The 12,677-nt window shown below is 42.9% G+C and overlaps 2 protein-coding genes and 1 long non-coding RNA gene across 3 annotated transcripts; 2 read left to right on the plus strand and 1 right to left on the minus strand.

Moving 5' to 3' along the window:
- Nucleotides 1-208: 208 nt before the first annotated feature.
- On the plus strand, nt 209-674 carry LOC120652833. The gene is made up of 2 exons (XR_005666659.1): nt 209-279; nt 401-674. It is a non-coding gene; the product is annotated as an uncharacterized LOC120652833 (long non-coding RNA).
- A 2,189-nt stretch (nt 675-2,863) lies between these two features.
- LOC120702057 (U-box domain-containing protein 73-like) lies at nt 2,864-6,273 on the plus strand. The gene is made up of 3 exons (XM_039985833.1): nt 2,864-3,799; nt 4,247-4,303; nt 4,964-6,273. The coding sequence occupies exons 1-3, from the start codon at nt 3,059-3,061 to the stop codon at nt 6,020-6,022; spliced, it is 1,857 nt and encodes a 618-aa protein (XP_039841767.1). The 5' UTR covers nt 2,864-3,058; the 3' UTR covers nt 6,023-6,273.
- Nucleotides 6,274-7,208: 935 nt separating this feature from the next.
- On the minus strand, nt 7,209-11,745 carry LOC120702066 (70 kDa peptidyl-prolyl isomerase-like). The gene is made up of 12 exons (XM_039985843.1): nt 11,208-11,745; nt 11,041-11,127; nt 9,703-9,963; nt 9,541-9,615; nt 9,372-9,452; nt 9,088-9,282; nt 8,706-8,971; nt 8,496-8,621; nt 8,262-8,408; nt 8,045-8,172; nt 7,728-7,848; nt 7,209-7,632 (listed from the first exon to the last, which is right to left on the minus strand). Exons 1-12 carry the CDS (start codon nt 11,563-11,565, stop codon nt 7,426-7,428), a joined length of 2,052 nt encoding a protein of 683 aa, XP_039841777.1. The 5' UTR covers nt 11,566-11,745; the 3' UTR covers nt 7,209-7,425.
- Nucleotides 11,746-12,677: the final 932 nt, after the last annotated feature.

Here is a 12,677-nt window from a genome sequence, read left to right on the forward strand (position 1 = left end):
AGATGCAAGAAGTGATAGCGAGAAACACCATTATTCATGATCGTAGCACTCATAGATAACTTCAATCAGACTTGGTTGAACATATATGGCAGAATTTTGGGAATAAAATATAGTCAGGTGCATGTGCATTTAAACTCTAAGTAATTCATATTTTTCTTTTTCTAAAGCTTCTTATTTGGATATTGACATGCCCCTTTTTTTCTATTTGCAGATTGGGTCCTTACATTTTGGTTCAGTTGTGCTGGCTTTACTTAGGCTTTACGAACCACACTTACTCAGGTATAGCTCTTTTCAATCACCTTACAGGTCCCACTACCATACTCTTGCATTTGCATAGCCCAGCCCTCTGTAAAGCTTCTACCTTATTTTCATATTGATAGCCCTTATTTTCTTACTGTAGGTTGGGTCCTTCAATTTTGATGATGTTCTGCAGCTTGATGTCAAGATGCCACCTAAATTATTCTATCATTCCTGCTATCTATTATCTGTTAGCTTAAGTCTTGAAAATGAGTATTGGTACCTATATATCTCTTTTGTTGGTGTCAGCATGCTATCTAATGATGCCAACGTCCTTTTTATTGTAATGAAATTAATGGATGCTGTATCAGACTTGTCGTTATCATTATGGATGATATGGTTGATCGAACATCTCGTTGCATTTACTTGTTTTCAACGATGTGTTCTTTAATCGAATTGCATGATCTTTGGATGCATAGATGCATGGCACAATTGATCTTTCTCCTTTTACATGACATGCAAAGAGTCATTAAATTTTCTTGTCTATAAAAATTACCAAATATATTATATATTGGAAAGGTATTGTCTATGAGTGGTGTCTTAACTCTCTCTCCTCAAGACATCACCTATGCACACTATGGTTGGGGCTGGCCTTAATAACAGCATGCAAGTGCAACAAGTCAACCTGACTGCTCGCCATCGCAGCCCTGGGAGCTTGCGAACGGCCGCGACCGCCTCCCGCAGTCCCGCGGGGTCCCACGCCTGCGCATGCCCCGCAGTGCTGGCCACGCGCGTCGTCTGCGCCGAGGCCCGTCCTCGTGCCGGCGCCGCAGCCTGTCTCTCGTGGGACGCATGTCGCCGGTCGCGTCGCCGCTTGTGCTGCGCATCGCGTGGGGCCCGTGCGCCGCCGCCGCCTTGAGTTGGGGTGCCACCGCAACTCAATCTTTTTTTTTTTTGGGAACAACCACAACTCAATCTAAAGTTTTGGGGAGGTGATGTCAAAAACAAAAATAAAGTTTTAGGGCGAGGAATCGGGAGAGAGACGTGACATGTAATGAGAGCGAAAGGGGATGAATGGCTGAATGCTACACATTTCAGAAGGGGGAGAATAGTCTTTCATTCAACTTAACACCGTAAGTTGAAAAAAGATATGATAGTGTCAAATTGGAAATCAAATTTGAATCTAGTGTTAAATTGGGAAGATTAAAATTTTAAGGGTCAGCAAAGAAATGAGCAACTTTGGCAGTGTCAAGGTAGGAATTTTCTCCATTCTAAAGGCCATGAGATCGATTTCTGTGAGACCCGCTTATAGGTCTTGAAATATACGAGGGAAAAACGCAAAAAGCCTGGATTCTGCTAGCATACGAAATTAGATATTTTCCACCAGGTCAAACACTGAAGTTGTTTCTAAGGTTGACATAACTTCCATTCAACCCTTTTAAAATTCAACAAAAAAAAATAGTTCGAACAGAAAAAACCGGAATTCATGAACTCCAAATGGAATTTTGTTGAAATTTTGAATGCTAACGTACACATCGACAGACCTTTTCTTATTTAAAACTCATGAGATGTATGTAGGCAGTGCATTGCATAACAGATGCCTTTTACATTTAAATTCGTCCCAAATGTATTTACTATACAACTATCACAGAAGGTTCAACCAAAAATATTTTGTGGCATTGTCACTTCAGACATCTTTTAAAAGCACTAGTGGAGATGTACATGCCACATGCACGTATTTAATTTTTCTTCTATCAAACAATAATGTTATTTATTTTCCTTCCAAAAATAATACATGTCTTTCTTTTTCTTCCATAAAAATTATATCAATTATTATCATTCTAAAATAAATAATGCCGCGAATTATGGGTGAATGCATGTGGAAATGAAAGTAAAAGTATGTGCTAAAGGAAAGTAATATGCGGGTATAAGAGGTGGGTATAGAAAATTGCTGGTGTAAAAAGTATTAAGATTTTGGTGGAAAATATTAACGAAACCAATCTCCCCCTCTCTTTCGTCAAACATTTTGGACTGACAAGTGGGGCCTACGTGAGGGGTACGATGGGCCTAATCTTGGTGAGAAAGAGTTTCAATTATTTTAACTTTTTATAGATTGATTTATAATATATTATGTAGAAAAACATCCTTTATATATATATTTACTTAATAAAACGAGTTTGGTAACTATATTTGTTGAGAGTGGATTCTATAAAACATATGCAATTGGAGAACAAAGATGTTTACGAACATTTCATCAATTTTTATTAGAGATGGGAATATATATATAATATATCTTTTCCTCAAATCTCATTATCTAGCTTAAATTGTTCTGGTGCACACTTGATATAAAAAGCAAGATTAACTCACTTTGCCATCTGTCTCACCTTACAAATTTTGGAATTATTCATGCAAATTTCAAGTTTGCTTTGGTAATTTCAGAATTGTTTCAAATATTCGAAAGATGTTCGAAAAAGGTCTGCGGGTTTGTAAGTTTCCTTGTTTTGGGTGATCTCCTGGAAAGGAAAAAAACCAAAATGCAACTGATTAAAAAAGGAAAACAAAATTCAACTGAATACTAGTATGCATTTCCCCGGTTTACTGCTTCACTATTGATCCAAATCAGACTCGCTCCGCGCAAGCCTGCCACCTACCGACGGCATGTCAGCATGCCGTACCGCCGGCGGCGGAGGAAGCCCAATTTCCCGCCCCCGGCGAGCGGCGAACCTCGCCTTCTGCCCCCCGGACGCGGATATGGCACTTGCGCTGGCCGCTGGCGGTGCTGGCAGTCGAGGGACGGACGGGCCCTCAGCTGTTCGACGAAATGTCTCGACGGCCGCGCCTCGCCACGCCATACCATGTGGCATGGGCTAGCCTCAAACCGCCTTCGCCTCTCCTATATATTGTCCGGAACCCAACGGCGTCGTCGCCTCTTTCCCCCAGAAACAAACTCGCAAACCAAGAACCCTCCTCCACCGGACCACCGCCTCCTCTTCCTTCCCTGAGGCGAGGCGAGGCGCCGAGAGGGACAGGCGCCATGTCGGACGGATCTTCCTCGACAGGGCCGCAGCGTTCCCCGAGGGTGCCGTCGTCCAACGAGGAGAAGCTGCTCCGTGCCGTTGAGAGGGCAATAGCGAGGAGCTACGCGGCCAAGCAGGCGGCCAAGCCAGCCGAGGCCACCGCCAATGTCTCGCCGTGGAGGCGACTGTTCAGGAAGGTGATCAAGGAGATCAAGATTGGCCCTGCCACCTCCAAGAGCGCTTCCGCGCTGCCAAGAATGCGGCAAGAAGAGCGGGAGCGCCCCAAGAAGGATACCACCTGGCATCCGTCGGAAGCAGGCGCCGAGGGAGACGGCGTGCAGGTGGTGCACGCCGCTGACAGGCCTGGTTATGCGGCGATGATGAAATCCGCGTTGGCGAGAATTCAGGCTGGCGAAGCTGGCGGGGCCGAGGCCTTCGCTGAGATGGAGCAGGCGTTGAAGGGCCTCATGGATGTCTCGTTCAAAGCGCTGGACCGCCCCATGTTGCCTGCGGAGTTCATGTCCAAATGGTCTTGTGCTAATAATGTAAGTATCATGGAATTCTCTGGATTCTTGTTCCGATTCCAAGGTGTTCTGCTTTGTCTTCCGTTCATGCCTTCAGGGTGTTCTGCTTTGTCTTTCTTGGTTCTTTCTTGGTAGATTGATTAATTTCGGTAGCTTGGTTCCGTCCTTTTTGCATTGGCTTCTTGAGGACTGGAATTTATAGACAGACTAACTTCTTTTCTTTGTACCAATATAGTTCGAGATACTCATAGTTTATTTCAAATTCTTTGTGCTCCTACTGAAATAGTTCGTGAAAGAAGGCACATTTGCTTGTCAGTTGTGGTTCCTTTTAGTAGTTTCCTCTGTTTATTGCAACAGTGCCAGGAAAATTGCAGTTCCCTTTTAGTAGTTTCGTCTGTTTATTGCAACAGTGCCAGGAAAATTGGTCGAGATACTCATGTTCTTTACGTTACAATGATTTGTTTCCAGGAAAATTGGTCGCGTATGGATATTATTGCTGATCCGCTAATCCTGACGTCTGGAAATGTAAGCATCGTGTTCATTTCACCTTTTTTTTTGGCAAATTCTTGCTGTTACTTCGCTTTCATTTGGTCATATTACTATGCTGTGAGCTACTTTTCCATTTCTGTTGATAATCTGATTGTATACCGTTTCTTTCATTGAAAACCTCTTATTCCGTCAATATGCTACGGTGATATATGCCCTTTTATTTTTTCACATCTCAATATTCATCCACCATCTTTTTGGATATCATTTTTTTAAGTTGCTAAACTGATATCCACCACTTTGGTTGTTATTTGAATTATTTAACAGATTGTGTTGCAATGAAGGCACAAATAGTCGGTTTCAACATGTATTTCACTATTTTTTACCATTACCAGTGATCTCTGAAACTGCAAATATTCCTAGATATGCTAGTCTCACTGTTGACAGAATCTCCAGACTTGCAATATTTGGTTTTAATGAACTCTGTTAAGTACTCAATTGCCAGAGTCTAATAATGTTGGTTATATTATATACAATGGACAGTTCATATTTACTACGCAATACGTGTATTATATGTTATTGCTTATATTGTTGAGCCAAGGTAGTCTTCATTGTGTAATGTACTATTCTAAAATTTCTGTTCCAGTAGTTACCGATTCAATTAATGATGTCACTGAAGTTTGCCTTCTTTTATTGTAGTCCATTGACAGATTCTCCCACCAGTTGTCCTCTACTAATGCTGGCGAACGTTTACTCACGATTCCAAATCACCTCCTCCGTGATGTCATAACGGCATGGTGCCTTGATCACGCAATTCCTCCTCCATCCGCTCCTGCTACCTCAGTTGCCAGTGAAGACGCACGACCTTCAGAGGAAGAAATGCAGATGCTCCTTGAGAACCTCTCTGTGCATTCAGTAGAGCAGCGGGAGGAGGGTCTGCACAAGATCCAGCTATTATCAACATTCTCCAAAGGCGTCAATCCCTGCCTTGATCAGTGGCGAGATCTGCTCCCCAAGCTGATGGGTCTACACAAGAAGTGGAAGTCAACGTGGACCAGGGACCTGGAGGAAAAGAGGGTGACAATAATGCTGAACCTGTCTCTCCACAGTCCGAACCGGGAGATACTCGCTGAGGATGAACAACTTCCAGAAGCACTGATGGAAACCATTGAAAAGGCACTTGAGCTTGGATATCCATTAACAGTAACGTGCAAGGTATCTTCTTTAGTCGCCATCCTGTCAGAGTATAACACTTTCAGGAGAAAGGTTGTCGAGATGGGTGGAATTGAGATGCTTGGTTTGCTGCTTCGCTCAAGGGATGCCCTGCTACGGAATGAGGCCAGTGCTGCAATCCTCGCGCTCTGCACAGATGATGCTACAGCACTGAGCCATGTGCCTAATGCCTCGCTGGTGGAGTGCCTTTCAGATGGTGTGGTCACTGACGAGAGCTTACTGCTGCTTGAGCGTACTTTACATCGTGAATCTGTTCGAGATTGGATAGTTTCAAGTGTTGCAGTTCTGATGAAAGTCATCACCAAGCATGGAGTAGGGTATGTCACCTCCAGGGGCATTCAAACTGCGGTTGGTCTGATTTACCATGCTGTTCAGTGGGAGGACGGCAGGCGCAGGCTGGAGACGGCACGGACATTGCCAGACTTTGTTGAGGTTTTGAGAAACTTAAAAACAAAGGAAATGCCACCGGAGAGAGTCTTTGAGATTGACAGTATACTCATGATAGCATTTGCCGTCGCAGATTAAACTCATGTCTGTTTGAGGAATGCACATTACCGAGGAACCATGAACTACCTGCCGTGAGGATGATAGTGCAATTAGAACCCTTCTCTGCTCTGCTAACAGTGCAATCAGAAACCTTCTCAGCTCTGCAAATTTTCCTGCAAAATTGCAAATTATCACGTTTGGATACTGTAAATTTTCATATTGTTGTAAAGTTTGTGTCAGTTCACAGTTGGAATACTGCATACAAGTTGATCATGTATGCGAGTTTGTCATTTACCTGTCCAGGTTTCTGCGATTATAAATTGTCTTTTGTGATCAGAATGTTCTTAAATTTTGTGACACTAGACAACAGTTTCTCTGAGTTCAAACAAACCAAGCAAGTGATCAGTAGAAATATATTTATCTTTTGGGGGAAAATTCATCAAGTAAGTGTTGGGGGCAAGTCATCGCTAATGCAACAATTTCATCTTTTGTTGAACTAGATTATAGATTCAACCAGTATGCAGCTAAACTAAAAAAAGGAGCAAAATAAAAACCGTGACCAAGTGGTCTCTAGTTGTTAAACCTGTACCTACGAGACAATGGATTAAGAGATCATTTATAGAACTTGTACAGCACAACACTGCCAGCGACAGGATGAAGTCTTAGGCGCACGGCGCAAGAGGAAATCAATTCGACACAACCAAGCAGCAGAGTTTCTGCCCCTTTCAGACTCCACTGGTAAAACTTGGATCCAAACACCATGAAACACTGCAGAACTAACGGAGACGTGGTCCAGAGAGAGTGACGAAGGAGCTCAATTTGATTTTGGAATATGTTTTACAATTAGCTTTTGAATTAGATTGGTTTCTAGATTTAAATTTTTGGGATGTTCAGCTTTGCCCTTTTCTGCTTAGCCATCACTTCAAGTGCTGGCTTTCCGGTTGGCCAAACTTGCTTCCATTGTCTGCTGCCATTATACTACATTTTTCTGTCCACTCATAAAAAGTCCTCACCACTGCCTCCGGTTCAAATCGGATTTATTATCATTTTTTTAACAGACAGCGGTTAGTGAACACTGCCATTCTACTCCATGCTTCCTCTACATCCTGTCTTCTTTTTTCTTGAATGCTGGAACTTCTTGACGTTGGCATCGCAGCTATACTTTGCCCTATGCCACAACACTGTCTACTTTATGAACCAAAAAAAAGCATTATGATTTTATGAATTATGACTTTATGAAAGCTTCATTGGTAGCATATATAATAGTATATATATTATATATATTACACTAGTAAAGTTCACCGGTACAATTTAACAGTTCCTTTACCCTCAACCTCGCAGCTAAACAAATACTCTCGTATATATACGACGGCAAACACTTGTTCCACAAACAGCAGAGAAGGCAATAACTTCCCTGGTCAAGAAGTAATGCAGCCTCTCGATCAACAGTTAATGCAGTCTATTTCCTGAACACCACTCTGCATGTAGTAACCCACACAAATTGCAACCACTAGAAACACCAAAATCAACAGCCTCAGCACAAGCCACAGCGTGGAACCCTTGGTACCATCAGCGGTGAAGAACTTCCTAAGCAGTGCTGCTAATGGCCAAAGGCCACGCTTCTTGGTTCGCCCCTGACTTTCATGGTCCTTGAAGGAGCAACAACATCAAAAATCATGTTAGACCTATGACTGTCAAGGTAGCAGAGGTGCAAGGTGGTGCCAGTCTGGAGCAGGGAACTTACATTGCCTTCTGTATCTTCAACCTTGCTCAGTTTTGAAATCATATTGCCATACAATTTGGCATCCCTTCTTTTGTACTCCTTGACTGTCTCCTTCAGCCTCCTGTACCCCATCTTCACATCCCTGATAGAAAAAATGGATTGCTTGTTATGTGTATTAGCATTCAGGATGAGTTTTTGCATCAAAACAAATTGTGCAAGTCATAGGTGTGAATGTGCAATTGATGCCATCAACGTAAAGGTAACTTCAGTGCTGTATACGGTTAGCATGTCCAGAGCCTGTAATTTGATAGAAGTAAGTGACACAAGCAAAGGATTACCTGTTGTCTGGATCTATTTCTAGTGCTTTCTTGATATCTGCCTCTGCCAAATCAAGATCAACAAGATAGGTGTGTGCCTGTGCCCTTCTGTACAAGGCCTTCACATTTGTGCTGTCAAGTTCCAGAACCTGAATACCATTATTAATTGTCAGCACAGGTAAATATTTTCTTATCATGACTATGTAACTTCGATGGTTTTAGTTTCTGTGCATAGTACCTCAGTACACAGTTCCTTCGCTTCCTTGTAGTCTTTAAGTTTTAGTTTGCATGCAGCATTGTTGAGCTTGCAGCTTATCTTAAGTGGTTTTGAAAGTTGCTTCTCTTCTTCGCTGAAGGAACTATCGTACTCAATGAAGCTCAAAGCCTGATATAGAGCAGAATATAAGTACAATTTTTAACATAATGCAAAACTAGTGCAAAAGGTTCTTTTCAATGTGTACTTAATTATGACCTTTTTATATCTCTTAGAAGCTCTGGCATACTTGCCCACTTTAAACCACACATTCCCTTCATCTTTCTTCTTAGCAGCTGCTTCAATCTTCTCAGTATTGTTTTTCAAATCCCATGAGTCTTTTTCCTACACAAAATGGCAGGTAGGATTTAAATTTTCATTGGCGATCAATAATTGTTAAGCCAAAAAATTCTGTCATTGCACAGTAACCTTATCAAATGACACAAGCTCCACTTCATAGTAAACAGATGAGTTAGGTGGAACTACAGCCAGATCTTGAGCTGTTTCATTAGCTCCAAAGGCATGATGGGGAGGAATAGTCACCAAGGCCACTTCACCTTTCTTCATGCTAAGTACTGCTTTGTCAAGCCCTTCAATCACTTGATCTTCATCAGTCTTGAACTCAAATGGCTCCTCACCATCATGACCTTTCTTGACAAACAAGGTACCATCCGCCAACTTACCAATAAGTTTCACTGCAAAGCCAGAACATTATCATTTGCAGCCAATAGAAGAAGAATAAGAATGTTACCAAGATTCCCAATCTGAGATAATCAAGTTGAAAAACAATTCATCATATCTTATCATGTACCTCTGACAATTGCACAATCATTAGGACGATCATAGCCTTCACCCTCCTGAAGGATCTTCTTAAGGACCTTTTTGTCATCGCCTATCTCAGTTACTGTTTTCCAGGAAACCACTTGAAGGTCAATGCATAACGTAGAATTAGGCGGCACTGCAGCTTCCTCTCCAGAGGCTGGCCTTCCTTGTTCACCAAAGCCATCTGTATTTATCACGAAGTGAAAAATGTTAGCCATGCTTCCACCGTTACATTGCACCCGATATTCTTAACCAAATTGCAGCAAAACTCACACTGTGGCTTGACAGTAAGGAGGGCCTTCTCATTCTTCTTCATAGTCTTGACAGCCTTCGATATGGCAGGGCAGAAAAGCCCTGGAAGTAAGACAATATTCCTGCATGAGATACTGACCCTTGAAAGCTAGAATACATTGCAACAACTCAGAAATGGCAAGCACAGTACCATCTTTCACAGTGAACTCAACCCCATCGGATTTTGACACCACAGTTCCATCCTCAAGCCTTGCTTCATAATTAACTGTACAAAACATTGAATAAACCTTTAAAAAAATTTATCACTGAAAGGACAATGTTGAATCAAACAGAGTGAAGCATGGTACAGTACCAAAAACTTCATCAGGATCTCTTGGGTTCTCCCATTTATCTCCTTCAGATAGCACCTTCTTTAAGATGCCTCCATCCTTGCAAATGTCCTTGATACTCGCCCATGAAAGAAGCTCAACATCAAACTGCAGAGTGGCATTCGGAGGGATGACTGGTGGGGAGCCATCTTCACCATATGCAAGCTCTGGTGGGATAGTGAAAATAGCATTTTCACCCTTCTTCATGGTCTTGATGCCCAAATCCCATCCTTTTATAACTTGTCCTGTGGAGAGTAACAATATTATTTCCATTAAAATAATCATCATTTCACCAAATTCTCTACTTCAAGTACAGCTATGCATAATAAACAAGTAGAATACACTTTCTAGCAGTAAAATAGTAAGCTCCAAAGAACTAAACACACTAACCAGTTAAGTATAATAACTAGCAGAACCTCATAATACAAAACCTCACCTCATTCAGTGAAGTACAACTAGAAAACTCCCATAATACAAAAGATGAAACTTCCTTTTGAAGGAAAATCATGACGTTAGCATGGTGATCAATGAGTGACAGCAAGCACAAATGAGCACTACTAAAAGTTTTTAGTAAACGATCAACAATCTAACGGATGCTATGTGCTATCCTAAAATATAAATTAAGCATGACTCCAAGAAGTGATGTGATCAACTGATCATTTAATGTTTCCTTACCGGACAATTACAGAGATATCTCATCTTGTCTTTAGTTTCACAATAGTGATCATAAAGTATGCTCTGTCATCAATGGTTATGTGGAAAGAATGCAGTAGTGTTGAAACAATAAATCAGTCGTCCATGAAATGAACATTTGATGAACTACAGTACAGCACGTACTAAAGCACAATCTGCTACTAGTACTGCTACTTTTATTTATATTGTGTATCAGGTACATTGGATAATTCACAGAGTGAAAAATATTCATTTGAATCCAATTACCCTAGGGATTCATTCAACAATCAAGATCAAGTACAGAAATTTCAGGTCAATCCCTGCTCAAGGTACGCACATACAGATTCAGATGCAGATAACCCCATTCTAGTATTTGTCAAATTGAAGCATCGCAAGGCAATAAAGTGTGATGCTCTGTCAGTATCCTTCTAGTTGTGACCTACAAATTCGTTTGGTACTAACTTTCCATTTCCCAAAACAAAGCTTACATTACAAAATTCCACTGCCTTCACATGGTTTCGGATAACAAAAGCCCTTCGTTTGCATCACGAACTTTTACAAATGGCTGTACTAGTAGTAGTCAAGGGATGACTCATTTGATCATAGTTCCAAACACAGATAATAGATTGGCTAGGAGAGCCTGATGATACCGTGGCCCAGTGTGAACTTGAACGTGGAGTCGCGATCTCTGCTGGAGTCGAACTTGGTGCCGTCCAATAGCGTCCCCGTGTAGTGCACTGCGCGACCAGACCACAGTCAGCACGCAATCAGGTGCCATCAAAGAGCCGAACGCACCACGGAGGGAACTAAATCTCACCTTGGACCTCGTCGCCGGCGCCGGGGCGTTCCCACCCCTCGCCCTCCTTCACCAGCTTCTTCTTGAGCCCCTCCGTCCCGATCTCCCGCTCCTCCCCGACCTTCAACTCGGCGGGAGGGTGGTCCCCCTCCCCATCCCCTGCTCCCGCGCCGGCGTAGAGGTCCTTCATGGCCTCCTCGTCGTCTTCGCCGCCGCCAAGGCCGTAGTCCCCCATCCCCATCCCCATGGGGCCGCCGAGGCCGTATCCCCCCATCCCCATCCCCATGGCGCCGCCGAGGCCGAGGCCCCCCATCCCCATCCCCATGGCGGCCATGGGGTCGTACCCGCCGGCCGCCGGGAAGTCGTAGTCGTCGTCCATGGCCTCGCCTGGAATGGAAGCTTCTAGAAGGGGGGGGGGGGGGGGCGGGGGCGTGAGTGCGAGGGGCTTCTGGAATCTGGAGCGATGGAGCGTGGGCCGCGTGCGCCTCGCGGTTCCCGAGATCGATGCGCCGGCGGCGATTTTGTGAGCGCGACGGAGACTGAGCGAGAGCACGTGCTTGGAAGCGTGAGTGTTCCAGAGTGTTCTTGAGCGCCCGTGTTGCCTGTTGAGGCCGACAGGTGGGACCTGGGACCCATTCGTCGGTGAGTGAGGAGCGAATGAGGAGGAGAGCTAAGAAAAGGGACAGGACGGATCAGATGCTTCGTTTACAGGAAATGAGGAAAGCGAGTGTCGAGCAGCCAACGGTTAGCAGTTGCGGAACTCTCTCGAATCACGCTGTCAATGCCAACGGATAAACCATTTTTGCTTAAAAAAAGATTGAGACCGGAGGTCTGTTTTTTTAATAAAGATAAAAATCTGACTTCATCTCCTGACGTAGAATTAGATCAATTATTACAGCATTCAACTTACACCACCACGAACAAATTGTAAAACACTACGGCTTACGAGCAGATTGACAAATAAGAAAAGGTAAAAAAAACTATCAAACTGGACCAATCCCTCTACTAGATAACCAGCCCCTAGAATCGAAGAAGTCAAAAAAAAAAAACTCCAAAGCAGACAGGAGGTCTGCTTAGTTGGATGTTATAATATTAGCATGCTATAATCTGGGCATATCAAAATATAGGCATGCTAAACTTTTTTACTAAAACTGTAACAAATTTAGAATAGCATTTGGCTAGATGTGTTCTTTTTTTAATTTGTTGCCTTCAACCAAATTAATAAGTGCCAAAATTTGTAGGCTTGCCTATATTTTGGCATGCCAACAATTTTGAAGCCAACTCATCGGAGTCCTGCTGATGCTTGGGCTAAAGGTTGAGTGTTTAAGCACGTTGTATAAATTCATTATTCATTTACCAATACAATGCATACATATAAATTATCATATACATAATATATATAGGGTGTCTGGCAACTTATTTTCCCTCGAAGTTGCAACTCATGTGTCCAGTTGCAGCTTGAACCAAGAATCAATTACAACAGGATACCAA

This window comes from Panicum virgatum, chromosome 1K, assembly GCF_016808335.1.
Source record: "Panicum virgatum strain AP13 chromosome 1K, P.virgatum_v5, whole genome shotgun sequence".
Lineage (NCBI taxonomy): Eukaryota > Viridiplantae > Streptophyta > Magnoliopsida > Poales > Poaceae > Panicum > Panicum virgatum.